We start from the raw sequence: 21,511 nt of genomic DNA, 5'->3' as shown, positions 1-21,511 counted from the left end.
TTCCAGTTTTCCAGCAGTGACCTTACAGTCGGTTCAGATGTGATCAGCGACCCTTGAAATCACAGCTCATTGTGTTTAAAATATGAAAACCAACCCACCACCAAACCCAACAAAGAACGCTTCAATTTGGATGTGTCTTTTCTACCGATCTTCTAACAAGTTAATTACTAACCAGCATTTGCTGCTTGTTTCACCCTCCCCACTCTTTGTCCTCTGCTCCTCGTTCCCTGTTCTCTTAAACTTCACATTGTCACTCAGTGAATAAATTTTCCACCTTTCTTCCTCCTCAGACAGGAGGAGCAACACGAAGCAACTTTTCTAACAAAAATAGAAAGTGTTTTTTTATGTCTTGCAGTCTGGCCATCTTGGTGGCCCACTAACCTTCACTGAAAAGCAGCCTGTGTTCCATCCCACCAGCCCTCGACCCCCTTTAAAAACCCCTCAAAACCAGAAGAACAGAGGAACCATTCTGGAATGCTCTAATGATGAATATTATCTATATTCTTTGCTTTATCTTGGTCTTAAACTTATTTGTATGCGTTTGTGTTTATTTTTTTAATAATCTCAGAAGAAGCAGCAACTATATGTATTTCTACAGTATCAAGCATACTTTGGGGAATAAAATGCTCGTAAATTAAATGCCCAGCAAAAGAAGGGGCAGCCCAGACTGACTAGCATCGATTAGCCCCGTTGTTTTGGGGCTGGGGGGTGGCTCTACCTGCTAAGACATGGGTCAGACCTAGATTTCAAGCACACGGTCATTTTGGACACTTGTTGATTTAATGGCTTTGTCTTGCTACAAAGGTACAGGACGCTAACAGGATGTGCCGCTGGCCCTGCATTGAGATTCGGAGCACATGCCTGGATGGAGACCAAGTGGTAAGGTTTGACCTTTGCGTTTCTTTGAGGAGTGATGCTGGCGGGGGCTGCCTGCCAAAGCTGCGGGTCTCCCGAGCGCCAGCGACTATCCGGCGGGAGAAGCAGGTAAGGTCATTAGTGCCTCTGGCTGCGCACAGGGTAAAGGTAACAGCTTCAGGAGAAAGAGAAATAGAGTACAAGAAAGCCGGCGCTTCTGTTTCGCCATCCCAGACAAGGAGCAGGTTGTACGGGACGTGCCCTTCTGTGCTTTCTCTTTCTGACCTCTCTGCTGCACAGTAAGTGTTGTCTCTCTGTCATAAATTTGAAATGAGCTGATTAGCTTTCTGTTTTGTGAAATGTCTTTAATTTAGCTGCTGATCTGTTCCTTATTTAGGATTTGAATAGTCTTTAAGAGACTTGCACTTAAATTGCTGTTAAAAGTGGAGCTTAGAGACACGGAAAAAAGAGACACGGAACTGGCACTGCTGATGGCAGCAATACTGAAATATTTTTAAAAAGCTGAGCCCTGTCCTCCTTAGTTGCCTTTCAAAAACGGGCTCTAAAGACTGCTTTTCTGAAAACATGACACTTTGATGCAGAGAGCTATCTTTGTCTCGTTCGACACTGAGCATGCTGCCAACAAAATGATAAACTTCTGGTATGTTTCTTGGGTCTGTGAAATTGGCTAAATATAAAGTGTGCGGGAAATATAAAGCATTGCCTCATCAAGAGCTGTAGAAATTGCAAGGGTAAATAGCAGTTAACATTCTGTTCATGAGCGTTCTACTTCAATGTGTAGATGAGTCTGGGTAAGTGTCGCTAGCAAAGCATGCAATAGCAAATTCATTTTGTCATTTTGCCTGAAAAAAGTAGTTTTAGGACGGATTTTATCTAGTATTTTACAGCAAGGACCTCAGTAGTGGCATATAAAAGAGTCACGCTCATAAATTTGGAAAACTTACTTGTGCAGGTAAGTGCTTTATGGCCGGATTAATGAGTAACTTCTACTTCAATTAGTTGCAGTATAGTATTTGGGCTGCTTTTTCCCTATAAAAACTCTCCTTGTTTTCCCTCGGTCGTTTAGCACCCCAAGATGCGCGTTGCCCTCGGTAAGCTGCAGTTGCTCCTGACGGGGATAGTTTGTATCCCAGAGTTTCGTGCTGTGCCATCTGCCCTTCTGAAAGGTAGGGTGAAAATTTCACATCTAGCTTTAACAGTTTTCCAAGTTCTAACGGATTTGTTCTTTCGCAGCGACAAGCATGGGAGTCAGTGCTGAAGTAAAGAAGCTGCACTAGTTTCACCCCTTAAGTTTTTGACCCTAAGAGCTCAGAGACCTAGACAGAAGGTAGCATTAAAATAATTGGTTTAGTTTTTATTCTTTACAATTGTTCTCATCCAAGTCTGTAACTGAAAGTTCTCTTTTAATGCCTGATTCTTATGAAACTTTTGTCTGATTCCTTCATTCAGAATGCATAACGTTCAATAAATATGATTTATAATTAAATAAATACAATTAAATACCCTCCAATTTGCAGCAAGTTAATGAAGGTCTTGGTTTAGCAGGTTACCCGTGGGCTGCAAACAAAATATAGTGAGCCCTCTCTTCCATTGTATTACATCTTAAAATTCAGAGTATTCTTTTTTTGGTACAATAATGATTGCCATTTTTCATCTTTTCTTTATGAAGATTTACTAATTTATAGAGAACTGGAATGGAAATCAGATCTTGACTGTTTGCATAACCATTTTGCTTCCATTTTAAATTTGCAGTAGGAAAAACGGGAAATTTACAGCACGATTTCCTAAATTCTGCAAATCACTTGTTTTCGTTGTAAATGCTCTATTTTGGCTGTCAAAACAGGGGTGGCATGTAAATCATCGTCATAAGTTGCCACTTAAGCAGTCGAAAGCATAGTGTTCTGTAGGATGGCGTTGTCTGGCTTCAGCGTCCCGCTGGGCAGATGGACGGGACGCGGTTCACATAGACACCTCTCAGCCCACCAGACAGTGACGCTGGTCCTGAAGCGGCCTGTAAAGAAATCAGGAATCTCTTGGGCTTACAAATGCCACAGAACAGAAGATTCATTCAGAGTTTGTCAGAATATAGATAATATAAGTTTGGTATAATATTAATATAAATATTAACTTGTAACTTAAACTAATCTTGCATGTATTAGGAGAATGGACTTATTCAATGCTGAAAGAAAAAAGGAAAGTTTTAGTTTATGAATCTGATTTTTTTTATTTTATGTCTTTATTTTTGCCTGTTTCCCCAGTACCAAATTCCCTTTGGTAAAACTTTAAATCCTATTTTTTTTAAATTTTATCTCTGTTTCCTCTTTCCCCTTTCCTCACTGTATCTTTGCACATGGGAAAAAGGTGGGTGCAGTGAGAATGAGGCAAGAATGAAAAAAATCAGGTAAATTAATTGGATCATTTCTATATGAAGCCTTTTTTTTTTAAAAGTAAGTAGCATTGTGTCAGCATTATTGTGACACTGTAATCCTTTGCATCACCCATGCTAATCCAGAGGATGATTGCAAACCCCTTTGTGTAGGTGTTGTAAGCTGCTTTTTATAGTTTGGAGGATTCCACGTTTTCCAGACAGTGTATACAAGTATCGGTCCTCCATCCTTTCAGTACAGCCACCAGTCTGCCAAAACAACAACAAAATGTTCCAAGTTTATGGATGCTAAATTTTTCCTAATGTAGTGTTTAACAGAATTTGTAGTAAAATGAGTTTTCATACAGCTTTAAGAAAAAATAAAATTGTGGCCACCATTGGGTTTGAGAAGTGCGCGACACAGAATTCCTCTGTTACAACGTGCTGTTTGGCAGAATCGGTTGCTTTGCTTCTGTCTTTCTTAAAATACTCCCAAATTGGTAGTTATCACCACAAATACTTGTTTCTATAAATATACTCCTTTACAAATACATAAATATTATCAGCTTTGTTTAGCCTTAGTAGATAACAATAATTATGAATTAAAAAGAAATAAAGTTGGCCTGGTAATAGGTATTCTGGAGAAATTCAGCCACTGTTGTTGGTCATCAGGTTCTGTGTGTTGTGCATTTTGACCCCGTTTGTCCAAAATATTTTACGTACAAATGCCGGGTGTAAAGAGATTTCTGAAAGCAAGAATGAAGCAGTGATTTAGCCCCCAAATAATTGCAAAACTTGCTTGAAAGAGAATGTTGCCATTCAGAAAGTTCAAATTAATCACGGACCCAATGAGAACATTTATTTATATATATATATACACACACACACACGTGCTTATTTGCTCATAGCAGGCAAATTTAATATTTGTGATACAATTGAACAAAAACGTGCTTATTTGGACAACTTTGCAAAATAAAGTACATTGCCCTTTTCTTAGCCCAATTTAGCCTCAGTCTGGGCATTTTGTATTAGGAACTGTAAAATGTGGCTCCTGTCGTGGCAGAGAGACTGCACTGACCTCTGTGCCAGGCCATGCCTTCCAATTCGGTTATTACAAAGTAGAAAAACTTAAATCCAGACTAAATCTTTCCTCCTTTTCCCTCTTTTACTCCTCAGATCCGAAGTGTGGGCAGCAAGTTCAAGAGACAAAACTGTGGAGTTACCTTAACCTTTTCGCTCGGATTGTTGGGGGAAACCAGGTGAAACAAGGCTCGCATCCCTGGCAGGTTTGCACAAGCACGTGTGGTTTTGTCTTCAGAACAAAGTCCTGACGTTTCGTAGAAATGACAAAAGAAGACAGCGGGTATACTCTGTGCTTACTGACACTTCTGGCACATTCTTGAGCTCCACTTTGCTTTTATGAAAAGCAGTGAAGCAGGCGGAGAGGACACAGAACCTGTCCTGCTCCCTGATAAACCTTTGCGTGTCGTTTCTTATTTTGTTTGTCGTTATTTCTGAAAGAGCATCTGTAGTTTAGTCTATTGTAAAGAGGCTCGGGTGAAACTGCTCAAAAACAGGAGACCAAAGGACACCGCTTCCAGCCCCTGACTATTGTCAGGCACCATGGATTTGCGGTGCTCCCAGTGACCGCCAAAGGAAAAGTTCTCAAGTAAATAGTGACCTTTACAGCGTGCCCCGTACCTCAGTGACTTGGCTTTTATTTCGTCTATGTTGCTTTTATCCAGGTGCCAAGTCACAGCTGAGGGGAACAGCAAGGTTTAGGATCAATTAGACTCAAGAACCGTAAAAACGCCGTCAAAGTGTGGTTGCTTGAAATGCAGCATGTACTTTAGCCCTGTGAATCTTCAGAGCGTGCCTGCACGTGCTCTCTCCTTTCTTCCTCAAATGCAGTCGGAGCAGATAGGAAGATTTTCTTCTTTATGCATTGCAGGTTTCCTTGAAACGAAGGCAAAAGCATTTCTGCGGAGGCACCATTGTTTCTGCTCAGTGGGTGGTCACGGCAGCTCACTGCCTCTTGGACAGGTATGGATGTGGGATTTCAGGAGCAGGCTGCAGGCGCAGAAAAACAGTGATTATAAAAGCCTGTGTGTGCTGTAGCATCTCTTTGTGGCGATTACTTACAGATGCTACCCTTTCATCTGCAACCAGTATTTTCCATGTTTTGACAGAAGGGGAGAAAAACCAAAACCTTTGAACATCTCAAAAATAATTAAGAATAAAACAATCTTACAGGGGTGGTGGAGACTGATTTTTGGAAGTGTAGGTAAAAATCTGTACCTAACTATAATTATCAGGTGACCGCAATTTTTTTTTTTAGTAGTAACAACTGGCAGAGCATACGCAATTAAATGGCGAATGGATAATGTCCTCTTGCACGCTGACAATGTCCTGCACAATTTTTAGCGCAATAGTGCTAAAAAAAAAAAGTTTGTGAACGTTCATAGAATTGAACAGTTGCCTACGTTGGAAGGGACCTTTCAGATCATCTAGTCCAACCATCGACCTAACACTGACAAAGAACATCACTAAACCATATCTCTGAAGCAATATGTTGTACAGAAGGTTTCGGTCCTGATTCTGTGGTGGCTTTACTGAGGTTCTAACTCTCTTATTAATACTGAATCTTCATACTAATGAATCACTTGGAATTATAAATTTGATCTATATCTGGCATTGCACGTGATCACGTCTTGGTCAAATTAGCCAATAACTGCAGAGTTGATGTTAACTACACAAGGACAGAGAATATCTAAATCAGCATAAAGCCTACAGACACAAAAGTAATTCTTCAAGTCTGGCTATATTTGAATTGGAATACAAAGTTGATAATGATTGCTTTCGTTTTCCCTTGCTGCACATCTGATCTGGTACTAGGAGCCAGGATTCACTATGTTTTTAAGGTGTAAACTGAGAATGCTAGAAAATTAGTTGTACTTTTTCTGTGCTTTCCTATGTCCAAATATTCCCTCCTCCTTCAAAAAGCAGGGTGACTAAGCATTTTTAAACACAGTAGGAGAACCTGGTTCCTTAGTAGACCACCAACCACCATCAGGAGTGTAGATAAATGGTCTTTCTTCTCAGTCCCTTTCATCTCCCGATTTATACTGCAGGGCATACTCTGATGCTTGGTGACTGTACATATTAAGTGTTGTAAAATCTGAAGATGAAAGGTGTTACGTATCAGTAGTAATAACTTTTCCGTTTAAAAACAACTGCATTTTTTTCCTTTCATTTTGAAGATTCCATAGCTGAACTTTTATTTTTCTATTCTACAGGGATTTACTCCAGTACTTGAGTGTCACTGCAGGAGAGCACGATTTGAGGATCAGGGAGAACGGCGAGCAGACCCTTCCTGTTAAGTATGTCATTAAGCATCCCAACTTTGACCTCAGAAGGCCGATGGACTATGACATTGCCCTTGTGAAGCTGGATGGAGCCTTCAACTTCAGTAAGGCCATAGTTATCTGTGATCTTTTTCAGTGGGGAAGGCAAGGCCTTTGTTTCTCCCAGACGCTGTGAAAAGTCTTGAAGCTCAGTTTAAACCTGTTTCCCAGCTGTCAGATTATACCACCAAAAATCTCCAGAGTATTTTGCAACTGAAGTATTTAAAATGCCAGGGGTGAGTCAGAAAAATCTATCAGTTGAATTAATGGTCGTCTTCAGACTTAATACTCCCTTGAAGAAAAAACTATTGCTCTTTATATACAGGAGACTAAAACCTGACCAAATAGGTGGTTTTATTTTTCATCTAAGGTGTAGGTGGAGATTTTTGCCTGTGGTGAAGAGTAAAGCTAGCAAAGGCAGACCAGAGCTCACTGCGTACCACAGTGCTGTCTCCACACCTTACTCACACCCCTCTGCTATTCGTCCCCTTTCCCCTCCCTGCAGGCTCCGCAGGAGGGGGAGCGGGGTTATCTTCGGTGGTGGCAGAGAGGCCCTTTCAGGGGCGGGAAGGGGAGGAGAGGACAGCTGTTGGTTTCCCCATTCCCTGGCCTGCGAGCCAGTGCACTGACTTTGCCTTAACGGTTGGGTTTTCTGGAAGGCCACTTCACATCAGTTTTAGTGATGGAAGGTGCATAGGGGAGTCCACCCCACACTCGGCTCTTCCAAAGTCTCCGGCTCACATCACTAGGTCACTCTTTCTTTGCCACCACAAAGGTGAGCGGCTACTTTTTCTGACAGAAGTTTGGATCATGACAGCAGCTAAGTTTAAGCCGAATGGCAAGGCCTGGTCTGAAGCTTGTGGGGCTCCTGGCTTTCTTTTTCCATTCCAAAACACTACGAAGTGGAGGCACAGATAAGTTGTCAAATGCGAGATTAATTTTTCAGATACCACAAAAATAACAATATTTTTTAGTTTAAAAAAAAAAAAAAAACCAGAAAGGAAGCTTTTTGTTGTTGTTGTTTCAAATACTTACCAATAAAATTCATGTCTGTGTGTGGCAGGTTCATCAGTTTTGCCAGCATGTCTTCCTGATCCAGGTGAAAAGTTTGAAGCGGGATATATCTGCACTGCTTGTGGATGGGGCCGTTTAAATGAGAGTAAGCCACTCCAATTGTTCTTTGACATTCGGGTTTTTCAGTGTCTTATTTCTCAAGGTAAGAGCTTAATTGCAGAGGTCATAGACAGACCAGAAAAAAACCATCAACCAGTCATAAGAGTTGTAATCTCAAAATGGGATCTTTCTAGCTTCTATGCCTACCTGTGAATTGCCTCAAAATGGATCACTACGATATCATAGGATCATAGAATGTGTTGGGTTGGAAGGGACCTTTAAAGGCCATCTAGTCCAACCCCCCTGCAGTGAGCAGGGACATCTTCAACTAGATCAGGTTGCTCAGAGCCTCATCAAGCCTGGCCTTGAATGTCTCCAGGGATGGGGCCTCCACCACCTCTCTGGGCAATCTGGGCCAGTGTTCCACTATATAGACCTGTATTTCAATTTTGAAATGTTTTGAAATTTATTCAAGTGAAACTGCTTATATACACAAAACTGGATGTTTATGTAACTATAAAATGGCTTGGAGCAAGTTTACAACTTCTTTTTTGGTGTATTTTCAGTGACATTAAGTTCACCTTTCAGCATTTCTTATGAAGAATTTTTTGTGTGTTTCAGATGGAGTACTCCCTCAGGTCTTACATGAAGTAAATCTACCAATCCTAAACAGTAAGGAATGTTCAAGAGCGTTATCAACTTTAAAGAAACCCATCCGAGGTGACACTATAATGTGTGCTGGATTTCCCGATGGAGGAAAAGATGCCTGCCAGGTCCGCTCAGCAGAGGGCCTTGTGTACTCACAAGCCTTTCGCAGAAGCTCAAGGCTGTGTGTCCCTAAATGAATACACTGTAAAATGCAATATTTGGAGGGTATTTATTTTGACGTCTGAATTCTTTCAAAGGTTCTGTATGGGGCGATGCACTTAATTACATAATTCCATTTTAATTATCGTACGAGTTGTACAACAGGTTCCTGAGCGTAATTTTGCAACGTATCCCAGTGCAATAATGCTTCGGGCTTTCTAACTTCATAACAGTTGATATGCTAATTAGTTAATGTTGCTAAGATCCTAAGGAGGAAAGTAGAAAGTCTTGCATTGGATTAGAGGAAGGAAAGAAAGTGAGATAAAGTTTGAGCGTTCCTTGTCATGGGGGTAGAAAAAAAAGCTCTTCGCTCCTTTTTGCATGCTAAAACACAGCAGGTCTGGACCCACGAGGGAATTCGTCTCTCTCTGCCCCTCTTGACGATCCTGACTAAACACAATAAGAAAGAAAGTGTCTTTCTTCATAGTTGTTTTTTTTAATTACTATTCCCTCTGTTGCGGGTTTGTCAGTACAGCACAAAAGAAACCTCTTTGAGGCTTGCTCAGTGGTATGTACCCACTTTTGTCAGCTGTGGGTTGTGGCCTTTTGCTCATTTTTTACAGGGAGACTCAGGAGGCCCTCTATTGTGCCGCAGCAGGCACGGTGCCTGGACTCTCGCTGGCGTGATCTCCTGGGGCATGGGATGTGCTCGTGGCTGGAGAAGTAACGAGAAGAAAAAACATCACAACAGAGGATCCCCAGGAATATTCACCGACCTCAGTGCAGTGCTTTCCTGGGTTCAAGAGAACATGGGTGCCGGTATTAAGTCTCCACAGTAATGTGTCCCTCACTTTTGACAACCCTTCTGTCTCATAATAATATTTCATTTAATTTTATTTTTTTCAAGGTATAGTACTTACATTTTCCCCACTTTTCCAGGCAAAGCATTATAGCATTTCACAATGCCTTTAAGTATATGGTACTGATTGGCAGTTGCCAAAACCAAATCGAGAGCATTGTAAATGTTTGCTTCGTTTCCATTTTGCCTCCTACTTGGACTATATGTGTGTGTGTGCATATATATATATTATTTTTTTTTTACTTTAAGAACAGTCCTTTTATCCAGCTAGCTTCTTAGCCTGGTATTTTTGTTTTTAAGTGGAAATTCACCAGTTGAAAGTGTCTGAAATTCCATATGCACCTCTTTGAAGTCACTTGTCATTTTTCTGAGCTAAAACGTGTTGGATCAGATATTTGACTAGGTGGGGAAAAGTCATGCTCTCAGAAGAGTTTTTGCTTACTCTGCCCAAAAGGCTTCACGTGCCCTCTGTGCAGGGGAACAGCATGGAAATTATCCATCATTTCCAAAGTCATGGAGCTGGAGATATAAACGACAGTCTGTCCAGGGATGAACTTCACTCAGAGCGTTAAGAAACGGAACTAATATTTTCTTCCAATTTGGGCCATTTTTGTTAAAAAGTGTTGGAGATTGTGTTAAAATTTATACAGAGAACTGAAAAACTGAGGAGGGGTGTTTAAGAGGTTTTGCTAGTCAATGGTAAGAAAAAAATTTTCCAGGGGAAAATCCCCCCAAGCTTTCCCATTGGAAACCAATTTCAACTGGTGATTGAAAAAGGAAACCCTCATAATGTTGGAGAAAAATGAAAAGGGTTTAGCTTCTGAACAATATTTTGCTTTCCAATTTAAAAACAAAAAAGAAAAGAGAGACACGGGGTCTTTTTATTAAAAATTTACTAGTTTATCCATTTTATTATCAGGAAAAAATAATATGAATTTGCTGTTGTAGTAGTTAAAGTCTGTTGGCTCCAGCGAACAGAAAAATCGATCTGGTAGGTAAAGTAAAAACACACTTCTCAATTGCATTGCACTAGGTTTTGCTTGCTTACTCTTTTATACTGTCACACTGGTGCAAAAGATCTTAACTGTAATGTCCCTGATGCGATGCTAGCAATTGGATTCTGCTACCCTTTCCTGAAATGTATAATATTTACTCAACAGGTATGTAAGGAGAGAGTACCGTGCTGCCCAGACTGAGCGGTGGCCTACTAATGTATGATTAATTCTAGAAGTGGCTACTCCAGAATTGTTTATTCCAAAGTCAGCATTGCCTGAACTTGCAATTTTGTTTTAATTCTGAGCCTAGTTTATGTCGGCACTATGTCCCCGAGCAGCATTTGAATTTGCCTCAGTGCTAGCTGTATAAAATTACCATTTCACATGTATAAAAATGAAGCCTACATTGTGAATATGAAACTACAGTAATTTATTCTTCTTTCTCCACTCCTTTCCCTATCCCTCCTGTATTAGATCTGAAAATGAAAAGCTCCACAGGTGAGTACGTTTTTTTTCCCAGTATCTTCTATCTGTGTTAGAGCATAAAAAGACCCCCAAAATAGTCTGATACATAATTTATGTAGGAAGAAATGGAACATGAAGAAGCTTGACTCATCAAAGCACTTTAAAATGTATACTCTAAATATATAGTTTTTTCCTCCTCGTTCTGTAAAAATAACTAAAATTACTTTTGTAGGGTTGTACTTATGTACTGGTGACTTCAAAAAGGAATTTTCCTTAAGACAGCTACATATATAAAACCATATTTTTATTGAAATGCAAATAAAATTAACGGGAAAAATGTAGAACAAAACCTCAAGCAATGCACAAAATCTAGTTAGTGAAATTGATTCTGTATAAAAATATAGAGTCTAAATAGAAGATACGAGGTAAATTGGTAGTGCTTTTGCGTGGTCTGAGATGAACCTATCTACTTGTCTGATTTGTATTTCTATGAATAAGATGCAAAAGAAAAACCCCAAGAAACCCAACTTGGAATGTAACATGTTATAAAATTTAAGTCTTACTTTGATTGCACCATGTTCATGTTCTTGGTGGACACTCTGTTCATCTCGGTACAAGTTCACATAAAGAGACTAGAAACAACTGTTGTGAACTAGATCTTAAAATTTTAATTTTACTAATCTAGAGTGAGATTTCTCAGATGATAGATGAGCTTGGGCACACAGTCCGTTTGTACAGACTTGCTGTGTCCAGTAAGAATTGGGTATTTAAGTGCTGTTTGTGTCTTTTTGAAAGTTTTTACTGGTTTTCCTAGGACACTTCAGGTAGGGCAATCTTATAAGTACACAACTCCTTAAATTTTGTTTTCATATGCATAGTTGTTGATAAATGTCTTACTGGCTTACCTTGCAAAGAGGAGGAAAGGCAAGAGGAGATAATTTTTGTAAGTAATTGTGTTTCTGGCAACGCTTATCTGGAGAGGAAAGCTTCTGCTTCTTCTATTAACGTGTCTTTAATACTATATTGCACTGTTGCAAAAGTCTCCTGCTGTAACATAGCTAAGGACATTATTACAAATGGGCTGCAATGAACACTTTTCTTATGTCCTAAGGTTTGCATTTTTCCTCCACGATAAATATTTATACTGAAATCCTCATTTAACAAGTAGTTTCTTTAAGGTAAAAAGCATTTGTACAATAAAATATGATAGCATGTTGGCAGTGCTTCATTTTTGCTCCCAAATTACATGTTTTAAAATTGATTTACCATAATTCCAAATAAGAGAGAGAGGAGAGAAGATCCAGCATCAGTTTGCCAGCAGAAACAAGGTGCAGCGGAGCCATCTTGACTCTCACAATATTGTCTAGATGTTTGAGCTTTTTGGTGGAGCAGATGATTGGATATGTGTCAAACCTGATTCCTTCTATTTTGTTTTAACTCTACAATGCAGCATTTTGTAGCGTTCAGGATGGCAAACTCCCTGACAGTGAAGGAGAATTACATTTTCCTGGGAGTCCCAAACAGTTCTACCAAAACCGCCAGTAAGTAGGCAAAACACAGTCTTTCCCCAGAAACTATTCCCCGTACTGCCGTAGTTGTTTTTTTGTTGCAGTTTTGTGAACAGGAACTATTTTGTTGTTCCAGGTTATGTGTATGGACTCTGTTTGTACCAGAAGGGAATTATATATTGCTTCGTTTTTCCCACTTTGATATAGAGCCAGAAACGTTTTGTGACTATGATTCTTTATCAGTCTATTCAACAGACAACAGACTTCTTGGTGAGTTGGCGTCCCCATATTCTTTGAAATAAGCTGTCAGTGTGGCCTTTCATTCTAATGGCAAGTACACCCAATGAGGACATCGCGACTGATTATGTTTTACTTACTTTTTCATGATGAATACATAGTGACATACGATCCAAAATAAAAGACAAAAGGTGTGGGAGGAGAAAAGAACGGAAAATGCCTGGTAGGGAACTGTGTCAGCATACGACTTTCTGGTTTCAAGGATTTTAAATTTTTAGTAGTGTGCATTTATTTGGGCTAATGGATTAATAGGGAATGTAGAGGAATGATGATGGCAATTTCCTTTTCATCCTAAAATTTTTATAGCTAAGTACTAAAAATCGTACACGCAAGTTTTCTCAAGTGACTGAAGACTTTACAGTGTGATTATTCTCTAATATTATATTTCAGGGAAGTTCTGTGGAGAAGATATTCCATTACCTATTTTGATTGGCTCCAATAGCATAAGGCTGAAATTTGTTTCTGACAACAAGGATTATGGAACTGGTTTTTCCATGACCTACAAAGCTCTTACACCAGATATTCTTCCTGGTAAGTCTAAGTCTAGTAATATACCTGTCAGCATTCTTCGTTAGTGACCTGAAAAAAATTTTCAGGAGAAAATAAATCGGAGGAAGCTCCTGCAATATTTATGTGTGGATGATGTTATGAACAAGGTAAGTGTGGTTAGGCTGCTGTCTGATATTGTGGAGAAACTGGGATGCCAAAGAGATAGAATAGATGCTATTGAGCGAAGCCCTCCTTTAACTTTGCCTCTTCTCCATCCACTTTATACAGGATCTCATTTCCTTCCTTACTTTCAGAATGTTCTAAAACTCAATTAAAAAAATTAGTCAAATTAGCAGAATTTCTAGATGAAAGCTACTTTGCTAGTTCCAAGCGTGCTTTCCTGGAGTGGCCCTGAGGGAGGCAGCTAAAGCTAAGATTTGTGGAGAATTGCTTTCAGTTTTGCTGTGCAGAGCTGTTCACCATCGCCAGGGAGCAGGCGAAGGGCCATCTGCTGGGTCTGGACAATCCAGTTACAGACAGACACATGTTCCTGTTTCTGCAGCTTTTCCAGCCAGTTTCGTTCCTTTGCAGAGTGTAAGAGCAGAGGATAGGGAGGAATCTCCTCTCAGGGGCCTCGCCACTGCATAGCCCATCAGGAAGATGTCCTCTGGTTGTGTTCTATGTCTCCACTTTCCTCTCCAAAGAAAGTTGGCAAATGTTGTGACATGCCCGTGTCCTGCTCTTCTGTCACCCCACACAGGTTCCTGTGCCCGCAGTGCACTGCCTGTAGCCAAAGGGGAATGCTACAGTCATGAGTTGAATTGCTCTTCTGCCTGGGAAGAGATTAAAAATTTTATTTGCATCTTTTTCAAACACAAGGATTTGACTTGCTGCTTTTGTCCTGTTGTCTTTCTTGACTGTGTGAAAGCGCCACAAGAATTTTTCTGGATTTTGTGTGTGAATGATTTAATAGGAAATCACAGTGCCTCCAGTTTTGTTTTCCTGGATTTCCAGATTCTGGCTGTGAGTCCTTAGCTGTCCTTTTTGAAGAAGGAGTGTTACAAAGTATGCACTATCCAGAGCACTACAGCAACATGGCAGACTGTCAATGGATTATTTGTGCTCCAGAGGACCATGTAATCAAGGTATAATACGAGCCCCTCTTGGGTCTGCAGAATGGAAGTGGGCACCGTTAAGTTAAGAAGAAATTATGCAGCTAAGGACAAGCAAGATCAAGCAACAAAAGCTTGCATAATGCTGCTGGGTGCAGTTAGGAGAAACCACCCTCCATCCCAAAAGCCCAGATAGGTTTTGATTTCTCCTTTAGGTTATAGTAAAACAGGATTTCCTGGTTTAAATTTTATCATGACAGATTCCTCTAGCAAATGTAATATGTTAGGTATCACCTCAGAGAGGTCTGAATGTCACAGAAACCAAAGGCTAAAGAATCATTGAGATTACTGAAGACCCTATTATAGATCTTTGAATTTTTGCTGTCTGAATTTAACAAGGTTTACTTTTTCATTTTTTATTTAAAGCTTACTTACCAGTCTTTTGAAGTAGAAGAGAGTGAAGATTGTTCTTATGATGCCGTGACTGTGTATGAAGATGTGAGAAAAGAGGAGGAAATTGGTTTGACTTTTGATCTTTGCATATTTTGGGGATGACCTATTTCTTCTGTGACTTTCACTAGCCCTGATTCACAGTCTAAAATTGAGTTCACCTCTAGAGTCTCACGAGATGTTATAGGTACTAGTTTCGGTACCTTGAAAAATACTTGCAGGTATTGCTGCTTCTGTTCCACTTACACAGGCAAAACCACATTGAACAGAACAGTTTTATGTATTTAAATTCTGTATGAAATGCAGTTCTGAATTTGTGTGAATGAAGAAAAGGGCATAACACAATAATTTGGTTTTGCAGTAATGATGAGACACAGAAAGCACTCGAGAGGTCTCCTTCTCAGAGTCCAGTTGTTCTTCACTCCAGATGAGCCTTCATGTAATTCTTGCTGGCGGTTCCCCTGGCTTACGTTGAACGAGCTGAAGACCTGTCTGTCGACTGATTTCAGCATTTGCTTCATGCTGGTGCTTAGATTAGCGCTAGCAGGTGCTAGTGCTGAAACACTAACAAGGGGAAATCAAGTTTCCAGTGTGTCCTATATGCAATGGCAACCTATGAGCATGAGGCCTGCAATAGTGTCTTGTGAGATAATGCAAGGGTCTCCTTGTTCTTATGAGATGATTACTGAACAAGGACAGACCGACAGGAATAATCAAACAGTCCTTCAGCCTCAGTCTGCTTATCTATGCTCTTCTTTTGTGCATAGTTATTTTTTACCCTCTTGTGTGAGAGCTGGAATACACAGAATATTGAGTACCCGCTTTTGAAAGAGATAAGGATGAAAAAGTACGTGTTAATCTGCAGTGAACCTTTACTTTCACATCTTTAGCTAAATCTTGCGGATTTGCCCTACCAGCACCTGTTCTAAGCTCTTCTGCTCTGATGCTGATTGTCTTTCACTCTGATGAAACAGAGACCTTTGGAGGATTCAGAGCTACGATCTCTTTTGTTCATGTAACAGGTAATAGAAGTAACTTGGGAGACGGCCTCTGTGGGGCAGCACAAAGGGCTCTTCAGTGAATCTGGCTCTTCAGAGTTATTTTGCTCTAGGAGATTCTCCTCTAATAAATTGCTTCAGTAAAAAAACTGTATTGTGAATCTATTGAGGCATTAAACAAAGGGCATAATGAGTGGTTGAAGAGAAACAATGAATCTCCACAAAACCTCAGAGTTCTGTTTTGCGTAAGAGTACTTAAAACCACGTGAAGATGTAACAGCACAGATTCCTACTGTAGAAATCTATTCCTTCTACAAAAATTGTAATAAAGGAAATAAAAGTGATTTTTTTAATAAAAATATCACTTGATGTGCCTGCTAACATATTTGCTATTTTAATTTGCCAGATTTAGACACTTTGCATTCAACTAGTGAAGAAGAATTTGAAGATATGGATATAACTGAAGAAGAAATACAGGTTACACCAGGTAAGCCAACCTGAGTTGTATTTTCTTCATGAGAATAGGCAGTACCTTTTGGACTATAATGTAAATGGTGTTTTCTCCAAATATTTAATGGCTGCAGTCTGAGTTGTCCCAGAATTTTTCATTAATTTGAAGAAATAAGAAGATGAATAGTAATGCTTCTATGCTTTGGCTTTAGAATAGCAGAACCTATTTTTTCCGGTTTCCTTCATCTTTTTAAGTCATTTACAGCAATGCAATAACATTATTTCAGCTTGTATGTCAGTTTACACCTACTTGCTTTGGTGAAAATAATTGCAAAGAGTACAGGGTAGTTGAAAATAACCACCAGAATTTTAGAACTTCCCTTTTCCCCCCAGTACTTTATGGAGAATGGGGTGAGTCCATATTCATTGTAGGTTTGAGGCTAAAACTTTTGAAGGTAAGCAGTTGCTTTCATCTTGGTGAACCTCTGTTTTTGCTAAGATCATCTCCTCTAAACATTCGGATCCTTTCTAATGAGAGAAGTTGAAAGATGTAGCAAACAAAGGGAGGTGGGAAGTCTGTGAAGTTGTGGGGTAGCTCTTAAATGGTTGTTCTTTGCTTCTGCAAATCTTAACCTCTAAAAGACTTCTTGAGACATTAGTGCTTTCTGTTTCAGATGTTTGCGGAATGCCTTCAAATCAGCCCCGGTTCATCTTCAGCAGGATAATTGGAGGTGAAGAAGCTGTACCATACTCATGGCCCTGGCAGGTCAGCATACAAATTTCAGATGAGCATATCTGTGGAGGAGCAGTTCTTGCCAAAGAATGGGTGGTCACAGCTGCTCATTGCTTTAATTCTAGGTAAGAACTCTGGGATGAACCCTTCCCTGGGAACATCTGTAATTGCATGGTGTGTGTCTGCAGCGTGGTCGTTCTGCCCAGGGTGGCTGTCACAGTTTTGGTTACCACTTACTTGCAGCTCACACTGGCATAGGATTCTTTTGCTCCATACAGACGTACTAGGATTAGGGTGGCTACTAAGGAAGTAAGCAGCCTACTTCTATAGGCTTGGGTTTCATTCAGATCAGTTTTCAGAAGAGTTGATAAGATACTAAGTCCTTTGTCATCCATCACTTACTCTTAGGTAACTTCTTCGTGTTTGGGTCATATACAGAGCATGTTTTCATCCAAGAAGAATCAACCTATCCAAAAATGAAAAAATTACTGAATTTGCATAGATTTTGGAGGACATACGGGAGGCTTTTGTGCACAGGGTTGATGCCGTTCCTTTATCAAGAACCTATCAATCTGTTAAATCAGATTGCATGGAAATTTTTCTGTCTTTATTGAGAGGAGACAAAAGGATAGTCTGTATGACTTTCGGACTTTTTAAAATACTTTCTAAAATGTAATTTGTTTATTTATCTCTTAGGCTGAACACTATCTGTTTTGAAGTTCAAATTAATCACGAGTACATTAATTTAACATTCACATACATTGGGTCATTAAAATATTTTTTAAAAATCCTCTCAGGATTGCTGATAATTAAGTATTCTGGCCTGTTTTCAAATGAAGTTGCAATTACTTGAAAATGAGAGGAAGCTTTCAAAAGTCCCAAATGCCAAAAATGCTTAGACATCTATATTCTCCATGTCTTTGATTCTCTTCCCCCCGCCCCCCCCAAAACTGGGGATCTGAAATGCAAGTGCCTTTTCGAATTTTGGACTTTGGCTTCTAAGTTTCTAAATAATAGTTTGCAAAACTTTATGTCAGGAGCATTGCTATGTTGAAGGTACTGCTTTAAGAGCCATATTAAGGAGGAATTCTCTATTGTACCTTGCCATCACATCAGAATTGCCATATGTGTCTTAATGATTCAACGAATGTAATTCGTAGTAATGTTTGAGAGGTTACGCATTTTTTCATTAAGAAGGTAAGGACCAGCACTGTCCCGGGATGATGTGGACCTTATGTTCTGTGTCAGGCACCCTCAATCCTTACAGAAGTGACCTTCCTCTTAGTTTCCTGTGTGTTTGAGAGATCCTACTGCCTCGTCATGAGACTATTTCATGCTCCCTAGAAGACAATAGGAAGATTTCCGAAGATTTGTATGGGAGTGAGGGCCTCGGGAAGAGTTGGCCCAGGAATGTGTAGGGCCCTAGTATCTATTCTGGGTGGGGGAGGTTTTCAGATTCACTGGTTTCAAGACTGCAGTTATAGCAGCGGGAGAACATACCTACTTTTCTTTTTTTTAAGGGAACCATACAGAGACTTATGGATGGTGGTAACAGGGCTTCATGATCTTACAGAGCAAGAGTACAGACAGGTAGTATAAGTTCTGCTTAACAATCTTCACAATAAATCAATCTTGCAAAATAGTTTTTAATGTAAATGTGTTTCCCAAATTGTTCATGATGCAACAATCTACCAGCCTGCACACTGACCTTAATCTGCGTTTACACAACAGCTTTTGTGTGACTCTCAGGGAAATTGTATCAACACAGACGTGTGCCTTCACCAGTAATGAGCTCCAAACCTCAATATTCTGGAGGAGGTATGGGTGGGGAGCGTATTGTCTCTAAATTGCCTCGTGACAATTACCAAGACAGAAATAATTGAGGCACAACTTTCCACTTTGCTCAGACTAAACAAATGTTTTTCCAAGACGCTGTTCCTACACTTGCTAGATGGGGCTTCCTGCATGTTCCCTGGTCCGTGTCCAAGAGGCATAATTTTGACTTGTTAATATAAGAAAACTGGTAACTTCAGTAGCTGCTTTTAAATGTTTCCTTCTCTTAAGGCAACTTGCACATGCCCTGAAAATTTGTAAAACCAAAGTTACTTAGAGACTCAAATTCACAAGTCATTCAGAAAATGTCAATGTCCTTGCTTTCTTAGAAAAGCTCAGTAAAGCAGTATATTATACATCCAAGTTTTAACAAGACCACTATGGACTCGGATATCGCCTTACTGCAACTGGCCGAGCCCTTAGAATTTAACCACTACGTGAGCCCAGTGTGCCTCCCTGCCGAGGAGGAGACGGTCCAGCCCTCAAGCGTATGCGTTGTCACAGGATGGGGAGCGTGTGAAGAAGGTATGTGGCCTTGGCCGTTTTGAAGGTAGAGCATGCTGTAGCTGTGTTTTAAATACCTCGTTCCGTGTTGTAACATTCATTCTGTTTATACATTAGTTTCTGGAGAACAGACATGTTAAAAAGTTTTCACTTTTGTAAGCTCAGCTAGACATGCAGGGAAACGGGTGGGAGGAAAGAAATCAGATAATTTAGATTGAGACCATTTGAAAAGGGGAGGATTAAAGCTTCTTTCTGGAATTGTTAATTCACGCCTCTACTGGTTTCTGAGATGTCTTTTACTTCAAGACAGAGAAAAGGGGAAAAAACTGCATCAGCTGGAAGTCCCCATCCTGGTGCTTGACACGTGTCAGAGCTATTACATAAATCTTCCCAGTAAAGTGACCCAGCAGATGATCTGTGCTGGATTCCCTCTGGAAGAAGGCAGGGACTCATGCACAGTAAGTTGCGCACATCATCTTTGCCTTCTGACACTTGGGATATGGCAGATGGGTTCTGAAAAAGAGGAGTGTTAAAACCTCACCAAAAGCTGTAAGTGATTTACTGTGAAAGACTCCTTAATAGTAGGATTTTTATTACTTGTATTGCAAAAAGAGATACTTCTCTTGAACAAAGGTTATTTCTTTCTCTGCCTTTTAAAAACAGAAACCTCCAAACACAGGAGCAGCTGGGACCTCTCGTAGCTGAACTTATATTTTAAAAACATAAGGAGTGATATTAGCTCATAACAAGATTCCTTTCTTCTTGTGCAGGGTGATTCTGGTGGCCCATTGGTTTGTCCTTCAGAAGATAACTCAGGATTTTACACCCTTCATGGAATCACTAGCTGGGGCATGGGATGTGGAAGGAAGAGCTACCCAGGAGTATACACAAATGTTGGTGTTTTTGTTGACTGGATCAAGCAGAGTATTAATAGTAGTGGTATGTATGAAAAAAAAAAAACAATTAAATGAATCCTTTTGCTAATGCTAAATGCTTCAATCGAGGTCTTTTTCCAGGGTGCCATTTTTATATTTGTGTGTCCAGCACTTCCTGCAATCGTGGCTGTTTAAAATACGCCTACTAAATGCCCAGAAACAGACGAATCTAAATCAGTAGTCACTTCTGAAAATCTTATTTCTTCTGGATGATCCCTTCTAGAGAAGGGATTATTCCCTTCTCTATTGTATTTCTCATGTTGATAAAAATGTTTTCCTTACTGCCGCTTTGCTGCTTCATTTCTCAGGGTTGGGAGGAGGTAGGGAGGCATGAACTGACACATAGATGACAGCTGAGTCCACTTTGACAAGTTTACAGCGTGCCTTTGTTGATGTTCTTTGCAAAGTTCACCCTGGTTTATTTTTCTCCTTGTTGTAGATCTCCCCGTTTTCATGGTGTGACCGTCAAAAGAGCTGGACCACATTGTAGAACACAGAAGTAAAACTGTCGTTGAAAGCAAAATTTGGTGAGAGCATGTTAGCTCGCGATTGGTGAACAGATTCCAAAGTAGCTGATACTTACCCTGGTGAATTTACAGCTGATTTACCTGAATTGAGACTTCAGCTTTACATGTGTGTGCTTGGAACAGACACAAGTTACTTGCAGGCTTCTGACACTCTGTTAATCTATTTTAGAAGGAAAGAAAGGGAAAATAATCCACCATAAACCAAGCATATCCTTGAAGGTAGTACTGGAGAGCATAAAAATCCTGCAGAAATGAGATGAAATAAGTGCCTGTGTAAAACAACTGAAGGGGCAGCCAGTTATCCTTCCATTACGGTCAATGAGAGTGTTACTTCTGGCAATGAGAAGACCCAGGTAGTGGTAGTAGTAGTGTGTCACTGAGGAGCAGAACAACATTGTGTAGTCATTAGTGATATGAATCAATCCAATAGCTGGGAAAAGGATATTTTTAATACAGTTCCTGTTTTAACAAATTGTGTGTTGTTTAAACAGAAGGGTTTGAAAAGACAAGTGTTACAGGCCGAAGTCCTTTGGCACCATGCAAGAACTGACAGCTATCCTAATTAATCTATACATATAACTAAAGAGGTATTGTGTAATCCACACACTGCAAACTGAGCACATTTACTTGTAAATAGCAGTTTGGTTTATGCCAAAATGGCTGCTAACACAAGAAATGTTGATGACAGGCTCCCATTAGCTTGGCAGACTGTTCTGTGCCCAGCCTTGGTGTTTAGAAGCTAGCTCACTATGATAGTACAATACGTAACACCAGTATAATCCTTCTTCGAC

At 40.0% G+C, this 21,511-nt stretch overlaps 1 protein-coding gene across 1 annotated transcript; it reads left to right on the top strand.

Annotated features, from left to right (window-relative positions):
• The first annotated feature begins 822 nt into the window (after positions 1-822).
• OVCH2 (ovochymase 2) lies at positions 823-20,960 on the top strand. The gene is made up of 22 exons (XM_054197817.1): positions 823-984; positions 1,943-2,042; positions 4,274-4,527; positions 5,193-5,284; positions 6,538-6,710; positions 7,709-7,804; positions 8,380-8,531; positions 9,189-9,384; positions 10,894-10,917; positions 12,335-12,425; positions 12,529-12,662; positions 13,080-13,220; positions 14,193-14,323; positions 14,717-14,810; positions 15,631-15,762; positions 16,145-16,225; positions 16,863-17,046; positions 18,442-18,511; positions 19,084-19,279; positions 19,565-19,716; positions 20,029-20,197; positions 20,633-20,960. Exons 1-22 carry the CDS (start codon positions 823-825, stop codon positions 20,653-20,655), a joined length of 2,847 nt encoding a protein of 948 aa, XP_054053792.1. The 3' UTR covers positions 20,656-20,960.
• The last annotated feature ends 551 nt before the right edge of the window (positions 20,961-21,511 follow it).

This window comes from Rissa tridactyla, chromosome 4 (genome assembly GCF_028500815.1).
Source record: "Rissa tridactyla isolate bRisTri1 chromosome 4, bRisTri1.patW.cur.20221130, whole genome shotgun sequence".
NCBI lineage: Eukaryota > Metazoa > Chordata > Aves > Charadriiformes > Laridae > Rissa > Rissa tridactyla.
This window is presented reverse-complemented; position numbering and strand designations above follow the sequence as displayed.

Coding starts and splice junctions, on each gene's coding strand:
- OVCH2 (XM_054197817.1), top strand. CDS start 823: ATGTGCCGCTGGCCCTGCATTGAGATTCGGAGCACATGCCTGGATGGA. Junction 16,226..16,862: donor AGAAATACAGGTTACACCAG/GTAAGCCAACCT, acceptor TTTCTGTTTCAG/ATGTTTGCGGAATGCCTTCA. Junction 19,717..20,028: donor AAGGCAGGGACTCATGCACA/GTAAGTTGCGCA, acceptor CTTCTTGTGCAG/GGTGATTCTGGTGGCCCATT.